This window comes from Eupeodes corollae, chromosome 3 (assembly GCF_945859685.1).
Source record: "Eupeodes corollae chromosome 3, idEupCoro1.1, whole genome shotgun sequence".
Classification (NCBI taxonomy): domain Eukaryota; kingdom Metazoa; phylum Arthropoda; class Insecta; order Diptera; family Syrphidae; genus Eupeodes; species Eupeodes corollae.
Genome location: NC_079149.1, coordinates 89,188,852 through 89,209,003, shown reverse-complemented (window position 1 = coordinate 89,209,003; position 20,152 = coordinate 89,188,852). Strand labels below are relative to the sequence as shown.

Genomic DNA, 20,152 nt, shown 5'->3' with positions numbered 1-20,152 from the left:
CTTAGAGTATTTTTGTAATTTGTATTTTGTATTTCACTGAGCATTGATTTGTTTTTGGTTTGTAAAAAGAAAGGGTACCGAAATTACAATTGCCTGCGAATAAATGCAGACAAGGCCGGACGGTTTACATACATACAATTCAAATTAAAATAAAAGTGTTTACGTTTTTATAAAGTTTTTTTCTAAAAACAATCTTTGGTAACAATATTTTTCATAAATTACTAAATTCTAAAAAGTAAATAATTTAAATTAATTTTGTAACTTTTAGTTACAAAGTATACTAATGAGATACTTATCATTATCAATGATAGAGAGAATGTCGATTTTGAAGAGGACCTGCTGTATATAATGCAATAAGGACACTGAGAACTTCCACAAACCTCGCAAATGTTGAGTAGATATGTAGGCAAGGCGTCAAAAATAGTTTCATTGAAACGCTCTTTAAAAAAAATAAATATTTATTTAGTTTATTTTTTGTTATTTTAAACAATTTCGGTTTAAATATTTACCTGGTGCATAATAATCGTAAACACGAATTGGCAGATATCTTGACATATTAGCAACTGGAAACCACCGTTCAACGGTGAAATTAAGGCATATTTCCATACTATCAAGCTAAATAAGACAAAAATGTATGTTATGTTAAAAAAAACATTGCTTTAAGAAAAATATTTTAGAATAACTTACATAATCAAAATAGAAAACAATCTTTTTTGTCATATACTTTGCACGCCGTAAATTTCGAACACTTTTGCCCAATACGTAAGAGTCGAGCTTTTGCTGTTGAATAAAATATCCTGTGGGAATTGTAACATCAAGAATGGCCATACCAGATCGCTCAGATTCGTTAAGATGTATCCAGCTTTAAAAGACAAAAAGAAAAAGTTGAGTAATGTTATTTTTAAACAGCATTTTTATCCTAAAAATTTGTATCCTAATATTTGAGCGCAATTTATTTAGCAAGTTGGCAGCAAATTTAAAGTTATGGGTTACTGTTGTTGTAGAAAATCAACTTTCGTAAGGGTTTTTCAATAAGGGCAGGTAGATGTTGAAATCGAATAAAACAAGCTGTGTGTGAGGTATTAACAGAATTATTTTTTTTAAAGGCGCATGTATGCCATTAAGTGTGGAAGATTACAAATGGCCCGCCTCAGCTTTTTACGGTGGTACGGATCTGAGTGGTCCAATTTCCAATGACTTTTCCGCATAGTTCGGGCTAAATTTAAATGATGGCCTGTGTTAAACTTGGTGGCCAATTCACATCACCCCTGCGAGAGATAACCTCAAATCGTTCATGCAAAATGAGGCACGTAGCGCCGCGCCCGGCGTCCTGCTGGAACCACATGTCATCAAGGTCCATTATGGTTCAATTAATTCCATAGAAATTATCATCGTTATGTAGCGCTCGCTGGTGACGGTGACTGTCTCTCTAGGTTAGGTTATAGTGGCTGTCCAAGATGGAAACGGACACACTTAGGCCAGTTTAAAGGCCCATTGCGATACCACATAAATCTTGAGGCTTTCTCCTAAGCTCAATGGAACCAGCTTGAGTCCCTTACGAAACGTGAGAGGCTGATTATACCGATATGATTTAGATCGTTTAAATCGTTAAAGAAGAATTCTCCTAGGTAATTCTTGCGTTTTTGGGCCAGAGCAGGGAATGTGCAGAGAAGATGAAGAACCGTTTCTTCCTCTTCCTCGTCCATACAGCTTCTGCAAAAGTCATTTGAGAATACGCCTAGTCTCGTGGCGTGCTTTCCTATTAGACAGTGTCCGGTTATGACACCTATTATCGAGCTTATATGCGATCTGCTTAGAGAGAGCAAGCACCTTGAACGTTTTAAATCCAGAGTTGGCCAGATGTTTTTTGTAACTTGACACGTGGTGATGTTGTTCCACCTGGTGCCGTCTCCCTAACGTGGTTTTCAAAAAAGTACGGACTAATTACGCCGCCGGCCAAAATCCACACTAAACGGAAATCTTTTGAGGATGCATTGTCATCTGGTGAACATCACGTGGGTTGGTGTCGTCCCATGTACGGCAATTTTGCTTGTTAACACAGCCATTCATACAAAATGTAAAATAGTAACAGCCGTTACTAAAGATGATTTTTCGGCCAAAATTGGGGTCCTCTTTCAAACTATTCGAAGCCGAACGAACGGCGTGAACTTTGTGCTCCTGGTTCAGTTGGATCTCTTACGGGTGTAGGCCCAAGTCCCAAGTCCCGACGCTAAATTTGCCAAGTTGAAGTCTGCGAAAGGCCGAGTTCTTGTGCACAGCGAGGAAAAGACTGCCTCGGGCTCTGCTGAATACTTTCACTGACCGTGGCGATGTTCTTGACCGAACGTATGTGCGATAGTGTCGTTGTCTGTGTTAATAGCAGTGCCTAGGTAGACAAAGTCCTTGACTACCTCAAAGTTATAGCCGTCCATGCTGACGTTTTGTCCAAGACGTCGTTGTTCAGTGTCCTTGTTTGATGACAGCATATACTTGGTGTTGCCCTCATTGACCACTAAACGCAATGCTCAAAAACGCTCCACTCACATAACCCTTTGATCTTCCAATTATGTCAATATCATCTGCGTATCCGAGTAATTGGATGGACCTTTGGAAGATTGTGCCTCTAGTGTTGACGATTGAGCTTTGCTCAATTCTTTCCAGAACGATGCTGAAGAAGTCGCATGACAGTGCATCGCCTTGTCTAAAACCTTTTTTGACATCAAATGCATCGGTAGGATCTTTTCCGACCTTGATAGAGCAGCGTGCATTCTCCATCGTCATTCTGCACAAATGGATATGTTTGACAGGGATGCCAAAACTAGACATTGCTCGGTAGAGCTCTTCCCTATAGATGCTGTCATACGCGGCTTTAAAAAATCGATAAAGAGATGGTGGGTATCGATTTGAAGCTCCTGGGTTTTTCCCAAGATCTGCCGTAGTGTGAATATTTGGTCGATAGTGGACTTTTCTGGTCTGAAGCCACACTGATGAGGACCTATCAGGTTGTTGACGAATGGCTTCAGACGTTCACATAATACGGCAGAGAGGATCTTATACACAATGTTAAGGAGACTGATGCCTCTGTAGTTGGCGCAGTTTACAGGGTCTCCTTTCTTATGTATCGGGCACACTATGCTGAGATTCCACTCTTCGGGCATGCTTTCTTCCGACCATATTTTGCAGATGAGTTGGTGCATGCTCAAGTCATCGCCTGCTGCTTTGAATAGTTCGGCAGCGATGCCGTCAGCTCCAGCAGCTTTGTTTGACTTAAATTTAGATATAGCTATCTTCACTTCGTCAAGGTCGGGTAGGCGGAATTGGTGATCTGAATCGCCTAGGTTGAGTGGTTCTATCTCCCTTACAGCGGAATTCGGTTCGTCATCGCCGTTATATAATTTGGAGAAGTGATCTTTCCATATTCTTAGCATCGACTGCGGTTCTACTACGATGTTCTCCTCATCGTCTTTACAGGCTTCGGTTCGTGGCTGGTACCCTTGGGAAGTTTTTTTTACCTTTTGGTAAATATTACGAACCTCATTCCTGTTGTGACATCCCTTTATCTCCTCGATCGCGCGCTTCTCATGCTCTCTTTTTTTCCATCTAAGAAGCCGGTGTTCCTCTCTCCTCTTCTGCTCGTAGAGCTCGCGAGCAGCTCTTCTGAATTTTTTTAACCTACTTAATAATTTCACTGGTGACAGTACCTTCAGATGTTCTTATTCGTTTTTAGATCCTTATGGATGTGGCCCATCAATGGCAGGATATGATAAGTTAATTAAATTTATAGCGTTGTCCAATCGGTAATCAAAAACGTTTTAAAACTTAATGCTTTGAAAACTCAATGCTGTCTACTGTGGCCATTTCACCCAATAAAGTACTTTAAATAGAGTAAAAAGAGAGTTCTAAAAATTGTAAGCGTATGATAAATCCCTTACTGATCCATTAGCTACTCTTGAACACCGCGGCAAGGACATTTTTATAAAAATTGCTCCAGTGAAATAGCTAGATGATTCTTCGCCTCAAACTTCAAACAATTCAATCGTAATACACGTATTTCTAGGACTGTTAAGAAATGGTATTCTTTTTGTAACCACACTAAACACATGTGGAATGCTTAACAGTGCTCAGCATTTTCTATTCATTTTAATAAGCAGACATTTAAAACCATAGAGCACTGATATACTTTTCTTATTCTATCCTTCAATTCTAATTTCCCGCACTGGCATAAAAAAAATTAAGAAAACAATTCATACCTTTGACAGCACTCATAGGAAATATGTGAATGATTCCTTCCTTGGAAAACGGCATTTGTTTGCAAACTAAATGCAGGCACTGGTGGTTTTGTTTGAAATTTTTCATTATCGACATTATATTGAACATGCATTTGTAAAATAGCGTATCCGGTTCCTTTAGCTTGAACTTTAACTGTTCCCCATGCATTTGGAATCTACAAAAAAAAACAACAATTAAATTTAGAAAAAATATCCTTAATTACTATTTCACACTTACATCAACAACCTGCAGTTGTGCCAAATTGCTATCATCAATAAACAACGACTTAGTTCGGTCTTTCAGAGAAGTTGCCTCCAGTGATATGGATAGAGCAGAAACATCTCGAATACGAGAATATACAGTGTACTCGATTAGGGCTTTTAAAGCAGCTCCAGTGTCCTTTTTAAAGAATACAAATGTGGTTATCTAAAGATATTCGCATACAAAATTTACAAAACCAAGAACTAACCTGGGTAGAAGCCCATCCACCATCTGTCAGTCTTTGTGCATTTAACCATTTCACAATAGGGTCCACCATGAATTCTCTCCGCTGGACATAAACCAGTAAAGCATAAGCCGTCGTTTCGATGTTCATCGAATCAAATTCGTACGGCAGTCGAGGCAGGGAGAAATACTTCTGGTTCTCTATTTTACTTGGCGGCGATGACAGATCATCCCTGCCCCAGTACATGTATTCTCCAATAGTCTTGGCGTGTTTCCGCAATATAGCAAAAGCATGTTCCGCTGTAGGTGCTTTGCAGAGTTGTAAGGCATAAGCGGTCAGTGCCACATCATAGGCCTCCGAGGTTTCTGCCAGCAGCTGCATGTTCCTCTCGATCCAGTAGAGTGCTCTTTGCTGAGCGAGGACCACTCGCGCACCCAGGCTGCCTGAAAGATCCTTGACAGTTGCCAGGGTAATCAGAACGTGAGCAGTGAGGGAAATATTTCGATTAGCAATATTCGAATGATTCATCTTGCGATCAGGCAGCCAAGTCACTTCGAAAAATCCACCTTCAGGCCCTTGATGCTGCAGAATCCATCGAATTCCCTTCTCAATCACCATCGGATCAATGTAGATATAGTTTTCCCATTCGTAAAATGCTGCCTCCTGGAAAGTTCTTACGCAATAGGCTGTCAACCAAACCGAAGACTCGGAATTATTCCAATCGGATCGAAAGAGCGAAAATGAACCATCATCGCGCATGAAGCTCAGTTGTCTCTGATACGCTTGGTTCAGATTGTGGAAAGCGTTCTTCTCGATTGTCTTGTTCCGTTGATTTATCAACCTCATGTACATAACCGTGTAGAGATTCACAGCGAAGCTAAAAGCATTCTGTTCAGCACATTCCATCGGCAGATTCAGAAGTGATGTGGCATTTATGGGCATTGTAGGGAATATCGGTCCAACCACATCTCCAACTACCGAGATCTTAGCCGAGTTCGATCCATACACAAAATATCGGTCCACTTGATAGGGAATTATGGGGGTTTCGGTGATGTTCAAGTGCATGTACTGGAAGACGTATGCTCGGTTACTAAGATCGAGAAGAATCGATTGGTGTCGGTATTGAGGCAGCCCATCTGGTTCGACTTTAAGACGCCGCGTGACTTGATCAGTCCCAAGCAAAGTTGCAGCATGAATTGTCACGTCTATTTCTCCCAGTTTTGTTGGAACAATTGGAACATAAACAGTGCTTGAAGATTGTGCATCGAGGTAGACGAAGAATTGCTGTTCCCCGAATGAAGTACGTGGATTGTAAGCCGCTACCACTCCATCCTCTTCCACATGAACGAACTGATATTCATGAGAGGCATGGAGAACCACGGTGGCCTCAATAGCACTGCATTTGTAATTGAACACAGTCACCCGAATGCCAATCTGCTCACCCTGTCTCGATTCCAACGGCATCTCCACATTGATGTAGAACGGTTGTTCGCCTATATACTCAATTGGAGCAGCTACAATTCCAAATCCTCCCGATGGACTGACACTAAAAGCCGAGACCATCCAGTACGCTGGCCCATCAGGTACGTCCACGTTGAAAATGAATCGACCGTGTGGCCCAATGTTGACATCGCGCCACAACCAAACGTTATCGTAATGTCTTTGGACACGATTAAAACGATACTTGCGATATTCCATTAATTCCGATTTATTGAGGATTTGGTATTTCATGTCGTTTTCATAGCCAGACCATGAAGGTTCCCATTTTCGAGGCACTTCAGCATCGGTGAAAATAATCAAGTCATTCAATTCGAAGGTCCTATTGGCATCTATACCAAACGAGGTTGCTGAATATGAAACCATTTTGTCCTGTGGCCCGAGGAATGTGTGACTATGGACTCCACTACCTCCTAATCCATCAAATGTTGTCATCTTCTCAAGTATTCTCATTTTGCTTAGATCACCCTTAAAAGTGTTGTCTATGGCGGAGAGGCCAACGAAGGATCCAGGTTCTCCGTATACAGCAACTTCGACGCGTTCACCGGTTCGGGATTTTCGATTGTTGACGTGAAAACTAAAATTATTCCTCGACAAACCATTGACCGGAAAACTCAGCGAATCAACTACAATTTGACCTTGTTGAGTAACCTGAAAGTTCATCATAAGAAATTACAGCCATTAAATCTTTTAGAACTGTTTTTTTTTCTTACCTTCCAAACAACAATAGTTGCAACTGGAGCCATCTCTGCACTCAATGTCACCGCCATAGTGTGACTCCCTTCTTCCATAGCCTCCTCATCACTCAAAACTACAACTCCCTTTGAAACGATCAAATAGTTAAACGACCTCAAGAAGAAATTCGTTCGTATGTGAAATATAATGTACTCGCCAACTTCTGGTTCCTCGGTACTCGTTGTTACCCCAATGAATTGATTCCTTGGCGAATGATGTGTTATCAGAAGAAGTTCCGCCTTAACATCACGATAACTTGCTTCTAGCTTCATAGTGAGAACCCCCGAAAGAAATTCCTTCTCCAATTCCATGTCAGTGAGTAAATCGATCTTCAACGTCCAAATTCCGATTGTCTTGGACATTTGCAATTTCTGCAGAGGATATTCTTGTGCTCCACTCTTACTCTGAATAGTTCCGGTTACAATCATTTCAGTGTTCTCCAGGAATTCCCTTCCCAAAGGCGACCCATCCTGATTTTCCACGACTACATGCGCAGTGAAGGCTATATAGGGTTTGAACACTTGAACTTCACCTCCCAAGAAGGCCGCCCTCAAAGCTGGACTATAGAGCCTGGTCAAGGAGTAACCCGAGATGACTTCGTTGTAGAATCTCTCGCCAACCGTTGCTATGACTAAGAGTTCCATTTCAGCTAAATTTGTCGACATCTGTTCCAATTGAGACAGGGACAGTTGGAAATCGTATGTTCCGTTGAAGTATCTCAGATAGGGAAGTAGATTCCCTTCGGAATCAGGTTTAGTAAGCCAAAACGGCCACTGTTCGTCGAAGTTGAAGGTGTGCTCCTTAACATCATCGAGTGATGCATTCAGGATGCTCTTGGCAGTTCTCCCAACACGATACTGTTCATTCAGCGCCCGGTAATCAATCGAACCCAGAGGAGCTAAAATAGCCCGGAGAGTCAGATTACCCTTGACTGGAGCACCACTTGTAAAATTCGCCATCACCTTTCCGGCTATAAATGGTTGTGAAATGAGAAAACTCTCCGGCATTGTGACGTTCACCTCGAACCGTGTTTGATAGTACTCCTCGACGAAGAACGACGACTCTTCGATCTGTCCTTGAGCCACAACGCGTATTGTCCATTCTCCAAAAACAGGTTGATCAGATAGCTTATACTCCAAACTCACACTTCCCAAATAGGACAGCCTCGATAGCCACCTACGCATCACATACTTGTTCGGATCCAACATGAACACATCGATTGCCTTGTCGTAGCCCTTGAGTTCTGTGTTAATTGGTATCGTTCGGAATCTAACCGAATCACCCTGTCTATAGAAAGATTTGTCCATTTCCACAAATATCGAGAGGGATCTCTGTGAAAAGGTCAAATCGGTTTCGTTGAGAAATGCCAGATTCTCCGAGGGATGGATATTTGCATAGAAACCCTTGACTCGCAATTTATAATCACCAGCCACACTACTTGTGGGAATTCTCATCAGAAGAGTCTCGGGAATTCCTTTCTTCACTTCCTTTGTATCACCAGATATTTCCACACCGTTGTGTGATATACTTGCATGAACTGTTATCGGGTATTTGGCCTCAAGAATGCTAACTGACACCTTGTAGATGATTCCAGGACGCACCAGTTTCGATGCGACTATGAAGTGTGTGGCTTGTTTGGAGAAAATGTTGTCTCGAAACTTTGCAATTGGTTGGTGGTGATAGAGGGATTTTTGTCCATTATAGTTTTTCGCATCGATTTTGTTGGATTTTTCTATGTCATTTCGACTATCGGTCTTATAGAGAGTCTTGCCAATTCGGTCCTGATGATCACTAGTAAGTTTCGTAGCACTTTCGATGCTGTATTCGAGGATGCTCGACTCGGGATAGCTATCATCCGGGTAGATGTCGGTTATGGGTTCTATAATTTTTGCTTGTGCGGGTGCGTAGACCAGAAGAAGAAGAAGTATTACAAAATGTGTAATCATGATGAAAGGAGATCCTGAAAGATAAACAAACAAAAAGTTAATAAATTGTTAATGTAGTTGAACTCAAGTGAACTTGAGTGTTACGCCTCCCATGAAGTCATTAAGACTTCTCTTTTTCAAAACAAGACCATTATCTCAACACCTCTCAAACGCATTATGAAATCTTCATAACAAAATAAAAAAAAATGTTTTCCGCCTAAAAACTCAACCAATGGTTTTTCTGTTTTCAAAAAAAGAAATTTATATTATTGTTGTTTATGTTTTCTTTATAAATACATAAAACAAAAATCAGTGGGAGGTTGGTGTTAATATTCCATTTGAATTCCTCGGTTCATTCAAATGCTTAGGTAGGTACATATTCGAATTTAGAGTGTCTGGTTGTTTGTTGATTTTGAACTTGGATTATTGGATAAACACAAAGAGAGGAAATTATTTTTGTAGGTAAACAAAAAGAAGAAAAAACACAATGCACATTTTTAAATCCTCTTATTTGTCGACTAATGACTAATTGGGGAGGAGAGTGATGACTGACGAGTATGATGCAGGAACCATCGCTCTACCGATGGACAAATAAATATTTCTCGGATATGGATTAATTAGCATTGGGGATGTCAATGATGTATGAGATTGAGGAAAAGTCTAATGATAGCTCTACGTGCTCTAAATCGAAACGCTTTAAATCCTATTCCAATAATAGGGACATAAGAACTTTTGTGGATGTGATAATTTAAATGACGAAATCTTGTTAATGCCGCAGTAAATAAGAAAGTGGATTTATTTATTTTTTAGAGTGTCAAATGTTAATGTTCTTTTATACAAGATTATATATTTTTTTTAATGCGTATTGATTTGGGAGTGTTTTATTTAAAGAATAAGAAAAATAAAAAGTGCAATGATTCAGTTTTAGTTGAATTGTAAGGCATTTGAAAATCTCTTACAACGAGTAATTGTTTTTAAAATGGCACATTAAGGTCCCATCATTTTTAGGATTTAAGAGATAAAATTAAACACTAAATTACAGTTTTTGTGTAATGATGCTCCAATCAGTGTAAAGTATTTTTGGTGAACCGATCTTTTGTTAATACAATTAAACTTGATGGTCTTCCTACTCGTACATAGGCCACGTATAATTTCCTTTTGAATGGTATGGAAGAATCTGATGGTATCATCGGAATACATGGTAACAAAAGAAGTTTTCTTTTAAACTTTTCTGTCAAAATAGTTGCTTCGAAAACATTTCCAGTAATTAATTTTATCACAAAACGAGTACCGTCGCATGGTTAAGGAGGGTTCAAATTCACAGTAGAACAATCGGTGACCTAATTTTCAATCGAAGATTATGTTGTTTGCCTTGCTGATATGTCTAAGGAATTAAAGAATTCAATTGGGAAATTCAAGGAATGAATGACATTAAATCTACTGGTAGGTAATAATTGTTGTAGCTGGTAGTTCATCAGATTTACAATCAACACTTTTTGTTTCCGCGATTACTCATCAATTTATAGTTTAAAATAATGGCAAATAGTTGACGAATATTACTTGGCGAGTACGATAAAAAAAGCATCAGCAAGTGTCAGATCCTATTGGTTGCCAAACTCCAAGTCATCATTTTTTGACAAAGTGAGACAAATTCAGTAAATATCTTTTTTCGTAGTTCAAGCGCTCTTTGCAGAACATTCTCTTCAGTAAAACGTTGATCATTTTCAAGATGTAGTGCAAGATGTTTTTAGATTACGACTCTATGTTGTTTAATTTTTTGAAGTCTTTCTTTCTGCACTTTGCTCGACAAATTTTTGAGCTCTTTTAACATATTACTTAAAAATTTTAATTAAAATGTGAAAATAAGAAACAAACAAATTAGTACTTAAAGATTTTTGTAACTTTTATAAAGCTAGATGCTGTTAAAATAAAACTAATTAATTAAAGCCTGATTCTATAGAACGATACAGAAAAGTCAAGTTTACGTAGTTCAGAACTTATAATTAATAACATATTAACATGTATTGATTTCTTTGTTGGGCACTCTAAGTGAATCATTTATGCGGGCGTTATTTTAATTTTTTAAGGCTATTTCAAAAATTAGTGATTGTAAAGAGTTACAATGTGTTGTTAAGAAGTGTTTCATTATAGCGTATAAAAAGTATTTCTGTCCTTGGTGAGTCATTTTACGACAAACTTAAATTGGCAATAAATGGAAATATAGATTCTGTGAGACATTTTACCGAATGCATTCGCATCTTAAATAATTGTGTTTATATAAATAAAAGTGCAAAGCCAAATGAGTTCCTTAGTAAAAAAAAAAACAGGGAACGAATCGAACAATACCCTCAAAATCTCGTACATACATATGTATGTATGTTAATGAAAGAAACTTTAAATTCGTGATGATTGTCCAAATTCAAAATCCTTATATTTAAGATTATGTTGAAATATTTTTTGTATCTTATTTTTAAGATACCCAACTTTTTAATTATATGACAAGAGAGCTTTTCGCATGATTAGTCTTAAACTAGCAAAACAAGGAACTAAAAAAAGAGTGAGTGAGCTTTTGCGAATATTTTTTATGGAAAGTAGCAAAGCGTCCGAAAAAACTCAAGATACAAAACCCGCCAATAAAATATCAAGATGGCCAATGAATCGGAAACCCGTAACAAAAACCTAAAAAATTGTGAAAATTGTCCGTTTATACAGTTGGTTGATTTTATCCAAATATTAGACAAATTTTGTTAGAAAATCGGCTTACAATATCCGAAAAATTTGTCTCTAAAATAATTATTGCCTCTATCTGTTTACACGGTTAGAAGGCTATAGAAAACAATAATTTTGGTATACTCATTGGAAGACAACTTTCTCGACAAATGACAGAGAATATGAACATTTATTTTAGAATTTGGTTGTGCCAAAATTTAAAAAAATATAAAAAGTTCATACAAGTGAAACAATTATAAAGCAGCCTCCCATCCTTTTCAACCCTTTTGTGTAAAACTTCTTTTTCGTTATTTCTCCAAGCGGTTACTTCTTATTGCTTTCGATTTTCGTAGTTTTCAAATTTTTTCAAGAAACTGTAAGCTTTTGTTATCGTTTCCTACTCAAAAACTTTCTGCCAATTAAAAATTGGATTGGATATCTATGTATCAATATCCAAGAAATGAACAATTGTCGAATTATTTGAAAACACAAACAAAATTGGAAGTTCAAACTAGTACAAACGATTGCAAGAAGTCGGCCAATTTTTTGATAGAAAATTTGACGATGATTGGCTGATAATATTTTTCTGCAACTTTTGACAGATAAAATTGTGTGTTTAATGTTTATATTAAAATTCTTCCAAGCGTGTATACTTGGCTTAAGATATGTACCAAATTATTGGAAAATTACAGAAGTCATTTTTATACCTAAACAAGTTAAGCCACTAACAAAAGTAACATCTTACAGACCAATATCAGTTATACTAATCATGGAAAAAGTTTACGAAAAACTTCTCTTAAAAAGACTTTCTCCAAATCGTCACTTTTGATTTAGAATTAAACATACCCCGATAGATAGTACTAGGTCGACCTACGGATGGGGTGGGAAATGCACATGAAGAAAAACAAGCCTTTGGCAAGGTTTTACACTTGCGACTTGAGTATAAACTGCAGATGACCCTTCGCGGACAGTGCTACGAAATACTGAAAACATACATCCATGTGTCAAAATAAGTCCAGATAAAAGAAACATTTTTGAAACGGTTCAAAAACTTTCCGGAATTTTTTTTTGGTGTGGACGCTCCCAAAACATTTTTGAAATATTAACGAAATATTTCTCTTATTCTAAGAGCTGAGGTTTAATTTTTGGAAGTGAAAGGGAACCAGAAGATATTAAAGTTTATCTGTTTTCAAATTTGAATGGTAAACTTTATTTGTTTCCAAAGCATTTTTAAAGGTAGAACGTGCTTGAGTGGCTATTAATATATCCAATTGAGTGGCTATTAATATATCCAATTGATAAAAAGAGTGTATAAATTAATGGAAATTTGTGGGATAGACTTGACGAACATTTTAAAAATTAAATCAGAAAACATACATCGATTAATAAAAGGGAAATAAAAAACATTTCAAAAGAAAAAGGTACACATCAAAAATGATTCTCAAAGCGCCCACACCAACAAACAGATTAGAATTAGAAACATTTCTGAAATGTTTTCCATTTGTTTTAAAAACAACAGAAACGTTTTTTTAAACAAAATTTCCTGAAAAGCTCCTTCTTGTTGACACACTTTTGAGAACCGATTCCTTTGAGAATGGTATGACAAACAAACTCGGAACTAAAGAAAATTAAAACCACCTCAAGCCATCACAGTTATTATACTGCAATATTGGTGCTGGATAGATCCGTTGCAAGGGCTACTCAAAAAAGCAGTCGATAAAATAAGTAATGGAAAACTAAATGAAACAAAATAAGCTCATACACATTTTACTATCAAAACCATAAATAATGCCTCATTTTCTTTAAACAGTGCAGAAGTAAAAAGTACCTAACTAATACTACGACGGAATGATTTTGGATGCAAGACTTAGAACTTGATCAAAAACAAAACAGAAGAGCTAAACTCACACCTAAGTACAGACCGTCTTTAATGTACGAGATAATGGGCGCATTCACAATGCTAGTGGCAACGAGTCAAGGGATTCTGATTGGCTAAATCTAACTACAAAAGCAGTTGAAATTTCCCCTCCGACGTAGTGTAAAAATTTCGGCTACAAAGTTAGTGCACACTGGTTTTGACGTTTCACAATTAGCTGCTCAGTAAGGACACAAGAAGTAAAAATGAAATGAATCTTTCGGTATTTAAATACAAATATAAATCAATTATATTATATCTTCTATTTGGTTTTATTGAATTTAAAAAGAAAACAAATTACTTTTTAAAGTTCTGAAAACACAAATGTTTCTTATTTTATATATTTGTATTTGTCATTAATATGACAGTTCCGGATTGACTAGCTTTGTAGTGCAAATTTCCATTCACAAAGCTAGTTGAATTTCGACTACGTAGTCACTAGCTTTGTGAATGCGCTCAATCTGAGCAGTTTAAGAAGAACCATACCTTATGAGCTTATGGTCTAAAAGCAAAAAATGTATCTTATTTACTTTTCAAAAATCCTTATTAGTTGCTTTTTTTAACATAAAATTAACTAAATATCTACAAAAAAATTGTATGTAAAACATATGCTACAATTTGGGTTGGGGCCGAGGTTTCAAATTAGTTTCAAACGACTGCTGGTGTTCCTCAAGGATGTATCCTCAGCCCAATCTTGTTTGATCTTTAAATTAATAATATTTCACATAATTTACCCGGTGGATTTTGTTTTTTTTGATATACGTATAAAAGTATTTCTTTACGCGGATGGCCTGGTTATGCTAGCGGATAACCCATCTTCTCTTTAGCTACAAATCAATAGGGTCCAATCGTACGGCAATATTTGGGACCTTAAAATAAACTCAGAGAAAACAAACATAATGGTATTTGAGACACGGAGTTGTAAAAGGATGAGAGAAGAAAGGTGGCTAAAGTAGCTCTCAACACAATGTGGCCAATTTTCTTCTCAAACAAAAACATAGACTTATGATCCAAATACCGAGTTTTCTAAGCAACCATAAACACTTGCTTATTTTACGGTATTCAAGTTTTTGGTCACACCTATTTTGAAGAATTTGAGTTGATACAACGCCTCTTTTTCAAAAGATTATTTCGGTTACCTAATTCGACTCCAACCTATACAATTCATGTTGGGTCTGGAATTGCGCCGATTTATATTAAAAATTTGAAATTGTAAGTAATGAGTAAACCAAGTTCGAATCTTCACAAGTCTACCATGAAGGTTCGTTTGCGATCAGAAGCATCGCGATTTAAGGTATGGACTCAACTTGTCCGATTGTATAATGTAATAAATGAGTTTAACATAGATAACTGGCAAGATATCTTTTCGAATGTTATCGCAAAAGTTGATGAAAATATACATATATATTCAACATCTAAATAGAGCATCATCATCGTCAACAAGAAAAATATACAGAAATCTATGCCACTCCTTAAATACTAATGCGTCAAATCATTTCAAAAATAGACTTTCTGCAAGAGATATAGGTAAAATTTGCAGTTGAAGGGTTGAAATATTGAACTTGAATTATATTCCGCATCGGTCAGATTTACCTCTCCTTTGCAATTATTGTGACAGAAATGGGCGTGACGATATTTCCCATTTCATAGCTATTTGTCCCATACTTTAAGAAATTCGAAGGCTCTATTTTCAAAAGCGTCCTCCTTAGAGAAGAAATGTTTGGTGTAATGAACGGATCCGTTGGGTGGACAAATATTTTCATGTTCTGTGAATATGGTTTAAATATTCGAAGAAGCTTTTCAACTCTTTAATTTTTCTTTTATTTTGTTTTAATTCTGTCTTAAAAATATTAATTTACGAATTTCTAAAACAATTTATAAAAACGTAAACTAAAACGCAAAAATCAATAGTTATCAAAAGATCATTTATTTTGTTCTGTTTGAGCGAATGTAAAACAACAAATAATATTTTTTTTAACAAGAAATCTAATGAAAACCTAAAAAATATTTATTTTATTATTTTATTAAAACAAATGTTATTTTCTGGCAGACGGCAATCTTGCTATGTTCATATATTATTTTTTTAATGAAATAAAGGAAAAATAATAACAATACATTCAATTTAAAAGAATGCTGAATCAATAATGCTAAAACGATTTTTAGCAGAAAAATATTTTGTTTATATTTTTATACCTAACCCTTAAACGTATTTTTCTAAATCATGAGAGCATGAATAATTAAAATTAAAAAAAATCTTCATAAAGAGCTAATTGAAGACCAAAGATCATTTCATGGCTAATGACGATTCCCGTAAACTCAGTGAGGCCTTAAAAATTAAAACTGTTTCCAGAAGATTAATAATTTTACGAACAATTTATTATTAAGGACATTTGTATTTTACCCTAGCCTTGAAAAAAAGAGGTTTATTACAAAAACCTGAAGATGACCGCAAAGTTACCGCCGGCGATTAGCTTGAATAAATCACAGACTAGAGGCTTAATTTTCGAATATTTTTTACATTAATTTGGGCCATATGTAAGCAATAACGCTCCAAATATTCTCTTTCGTCAAATGTCTCGGGATTATCAGTGTAGACAAGCAACTTCAATAACCTCGTAAAAAATAGTCCAGCGATGTTAAATCGCACGATCTTGGACGACATGCCACTGGCTCAGGATGGTCACCAAAAGTGGCCTTCAATAAATTGATGCATCCATCGAACGGATTCTAGAAAGCATATTCCTTATAAAATGGCAACTGAGCATAAATCAAATGACAGCTGTCAAATAGACTAACTCTAAAAAATGTACATTGCCGAATTGAAAAATAACAGGTCTAAAAACATCCTTTATATTTGAAAACAGTGAGTACACGGCAAAGCGTCCTTCGGTATTTTCAAAATGTTTATTTTTGATGCACTTTTGTTTTTCACATTAATATTATATAGCAAAATTTATTCTGCAACTTTTAACGCCTATTACATTAATTTTTCAGCCAGTAATATTGTTATTATTTGTTTAAACACAACACATCAATCGGCTTAGTAAACTTAAATTCACTAGTTGGTCTTATCTAAACTAAGAAAACGAACTTATTAATTTTTATTTTAAAAACTATTAACCAAAACCATGAATAGAAGAGGATAATACCGTTTTTAATTTCGTTTAAACTCCGCGTCCTCTTTTTTGATGAACTTTACACAACGAATAGACAATTGTCATTCCTAAACAGACAAAACGTTCTACTCTAAATTTATTTCTCAAAAAACAAACCACCACAAAGAAAAGAAAGAATCCGTTAAATATTTTAACACGCAATAATATTCCATGCCCTTTGGTCGGTTTGCCCTTCAGTTCACGTTCACGCAAACAAAGGATATTAATCCTTATAACAATGGGGGTATATAATGAACTGACACATAAAACAAACCGGCACTAAAATATGGAAATACACTAAAAAAAACAAATGAAGCTGAACCGGATATCTTTAAGGACTCTAAGGACTATTCATCATTCTTGCACTTTTCAAAGACACAAACTCGTGTTAACTATAAAACAAAATTATAAATACACTCACGCATGCAGGAGAACCTGCTCTTCTTTCAAAGGAATACACTCTTTGTAAACGTTATTCTTTTTTTTATACAGAACAGAAGGGATACAAGTAGAAGGCACTTAAGGGTAAAACAAAAGGCTCTTTAGTTCTTCTTTTATGAGAAAATGAATTATAAAATCACTCTAATCGATTTTTTCACATAAAAGGAAACTTGCTTTAACTAGTTTAGGGCTATTTTCTATTAGAACATGCTAACGAAAGTGAACTTTGGCATGTCCATAGATACACATAGGAGTTGGTCAAAATGAAACTGAATCCTGAAGTGAATGAACTGCAAAACTAACCCCAGACACCGGTCAAAATGCTTCAAACTTTTTAAAAATTCGGCTTGGTCGATTTGAAATTGAATATCCAATGTAACCGCCACGATCTCAATGAACTAAGATTCACTTTTTAGGTAGGTATAAGTTTCCACTGAACTGAATAATTTATGTGAGTACTTACAAAGTAACGCGTGCCTTTCTGGTAAATTGAAAAATTGCATTTCCTGGAGCACGATCTTCTTCTGAGATTTGTTTTTCTTTTACAAAAAGCGGAAGATTATTGGAACAATCTATCAAATTTCAACATTGCATAAGTTGTACTTTAAAGTAACGAGAAAATAGGCCCGTCAAAAGATTTCATTCGGCCGAGGAATTAAGAACAAATGATTTTTTTATCTAAATATAGAACCACCGACACGACCGACGACAACGACCACCACCACAATTCACTGCGGAACTAAAATTGAAAAACCACCAGAGAGAATTTCAAGGAACAAATAACAAGAAACCAAACCAAAACCACCTACTCCGACTCCAATTAGAATACAAACTGTCGTGTCGAGTGGCAGTGGCAAGCAAAGCTGGCCAGACATGGTGCATACCTTTTTTTGTTTTTGAAAAGAAAAACAAAAAAACATTGAAGAGCATCGAAGCATAAACTGAACTCGGATCGAGGAGGTACAAATCTGCGGTACTCAGGTGTGTTCTAAATTACTATAAAAAAGAAGCAGAAGCAACAAATAAAAAAGATATAAAAGTCCATGGAACATCATTGAATATTTATTTCTGGATTTCGTAGTTTGTTTCATTCAGAAAGTTGAGGAATTTCTGGATTTATATTCAAGTGGTTTTTACCAATTTAAAAGAGAAAAGCTTACCCCTTACAAATTAGACTTAAGATTCTAACGTTTACTAGGAATTCACATTCAAATTAACTTAACAACTTCAAAATACATTTTAATAACTTTATTTTTTGAATTAGTTTAAGTATGTTTGAATATAATATGAACAAATAAAATTTAAAATAAAAATTCTTATTTGCCGGTTTGTCTTCGTTTGTTCTGTTGTTAAGGGTGCGATGTAAACAAAAAAAAAAATACCAACTCAAGTGACACTTGAGAGAACTGTCAGTTGCTGAGTGGGAGATTTGTTCCACTTGCACAGGGTGACAAGAACACAAAATTAACTGTCTTTAATAATTTTGTATTTTAAATTTTTTTGTTGTGTTTATGATATATATATTAAAGGACTGACGAAAAGTTTAAAACAATTTAGAAAATTGTTAGTGTTATTTAAAGCAATAATTAGGGTTCGTATTTAATAAATATGTCCAAATAAATAATAATTACAGCACTTTTAGGGCGAGGAAACATTTACATCTTTTTTAAATTGATTTCAAAAAGTTCACTTTTTCACATACAAAACGCGAAAAAATGGTTGATTTTGACATTTCTGGCATACCTACCAGTTAGTTCAACGTACTATCCATTAAAAAAAAGTTAAGTCTGAGAAGAAAATTTGTCTTTATGACTTAAACGTGTTTCTTAGCCTTTATATTTAAAACATGTTCTATTGAGACCCCTACCTAACTGTACAAAAATCAGAACGAAATTCGTGCTGTGGTAATAGAAAGTCGTCCCATAATTACTAAGCCTTAAAGATAATATAACAAATTTTAAAAGCTTTAAACATCTTACTATCTCTTAATTTTTTTTAAAGTAAAAAACTTGGAATGACTACTTTTATATTTAATAATTGATATGATATTTGTCAATTAATCGTATAAAAGTAACTGATGGAATTTATTTTTATTTCACGAACTGTAACAGGAATTAGCAATTTACTAGTAAGCAAAACGAAAAGAAAGGTTTTACATTTTTCAATTCACAAGCTAAATGTTTAGAAATATGCTTCTTAGTAAAAATATAAAGTCTTTAGTAAGTTTTTGTATTTATGTTTATTTCATTATAATGTATTCAATTAAATTTTTAAGTCTAGTTTCACTTTTTCAATGCTTTGAAAAGTGATTTCACTTTAAAAATGTAAAAAGATGACAGATTCTAAGTTTCAGCTGCCCAAATAGCTTGATATTGAAAACAACACCTTTTATTAACAAAATCTGTTTAATAAAGAAGAGAATTCAAGCCACAATAACAGAGGAAAAAACCATTTTGAAATCTTTATTAACCACGGCAATACACAACTCAATTGAGCTTCTTCCTTAGGAATGTGGATAAGTAAGTTGAATTAACAACTCTGGGTAACTAAAAACAGATGATAATATAGTTACCAAAAGATAGTTTTAGAAAAAAAAATGTTTATCAGTTGTCGTTTTAAATTAAAAATCAACCAGTAAATGACTTTTTTTTGTTTTAAACATCAATGATTTATTCAGTTTCTGCAGAAAGTTTTGTGTTCACATTGAAACAATTAAAAATTTAGGTATTTAAAGGCATTTATATGTTAGTAGGAACTCAATTTCCAAAGAACTATTATATACGTCTGAATTCATTTTTCAATTAAAGCGCAAAATGAAGTAATCTATCTTTCCAATTGAATCACCCTACAGCAAAAAGATATTTATTTAAACCACTACCAACTTCACACTATACAAGCACAAGTACAGTTCGAAGCTGAATTGCTGCAGGTGTTTATTTGTACAACAGAGCTTGTTAAACTGTGTCAATTTGAATAATAGGGGTTGTTGAATTTAAATATTTGAAATACATGAACGTTAAGACGGTTACAAGATTTTGAATGCTGATAGCCCACAAAGTAT

The 20,152-nt window shown here is 35.4% G+C and overlaps 1 protein-coding gene across 3 annotated transcripts; it reads right to left on the bottom strand.

The window, feature by feature from the left end:
* Positions 1-67: 67 nt before the first annotated feature.
* Positions 68-18,388, bottom strand: LOC129952158 (CD109 antigen-like). 3 transcript variants are annotated; one of them, XM_056064616.1, is made up of 8 exons: positions 18,252-18,388; positions 6,925-8,906; positions 4,739-6,862; positions 4,507-4,668; positions 4,251-4,444; positions 688-862; positions 510-615; positions 68-439 (listed from the first exon to the last, which is right to left on the bottom strand). In XM_056064616.1, exons 2-8 carry the CDS (start codon positions 8,890-8,892, stop codon positions 222-224), a joined length of 4,947 nt encoding a protein of 1,648 aa, XP_055920591.1. In that variant the 5' UTR covers positions 8,893-8,906; positions 18,252-18,388; the 3' UTR covers positions 68-221. The 3 variants fall into 3 exon arrangements, with proteins under 3 accessions (XP_055920591.1, XP_055920589.1, XP_055920590.1); XM_056064614.1 differs by lacking the exon at positions 18,252-18,388 and adding an exon at positions 17,555-17,890; XM_056064615.1 differs by lacking the exon at positions 18,252-18,388 and adding an exon at positions 16,645-16,748.
* Between the last annotated feature and the right edge of the window lie 1,764 nt (positions 18,389-20,152).

Excerpts from the sequence above, each read along its gene's own strand:
- LOC129952158 (XM_056064616.1), bottom strand. The coding sequence starts at position 8,892 with ATGATTACACATTTTGTAATACTTCTTCTTCTTCTGGTCTACGCACCC. Across the intron at positions 6,863-6,924 it reads CAACTATTGTTGTTTGGAAG|GTTACTCAACAAGGTCAAAT; the intron begins GTAAGAAAAAAA and ends ATGAACTTTCAG. Across the intron at positions 616-687 it reads TTGTTTTCTATTTTGATTAT|CTTGATAGTATGGAAATATG; the intron begins GTAAGTTATTCT and ends TGTCTTATTTAG.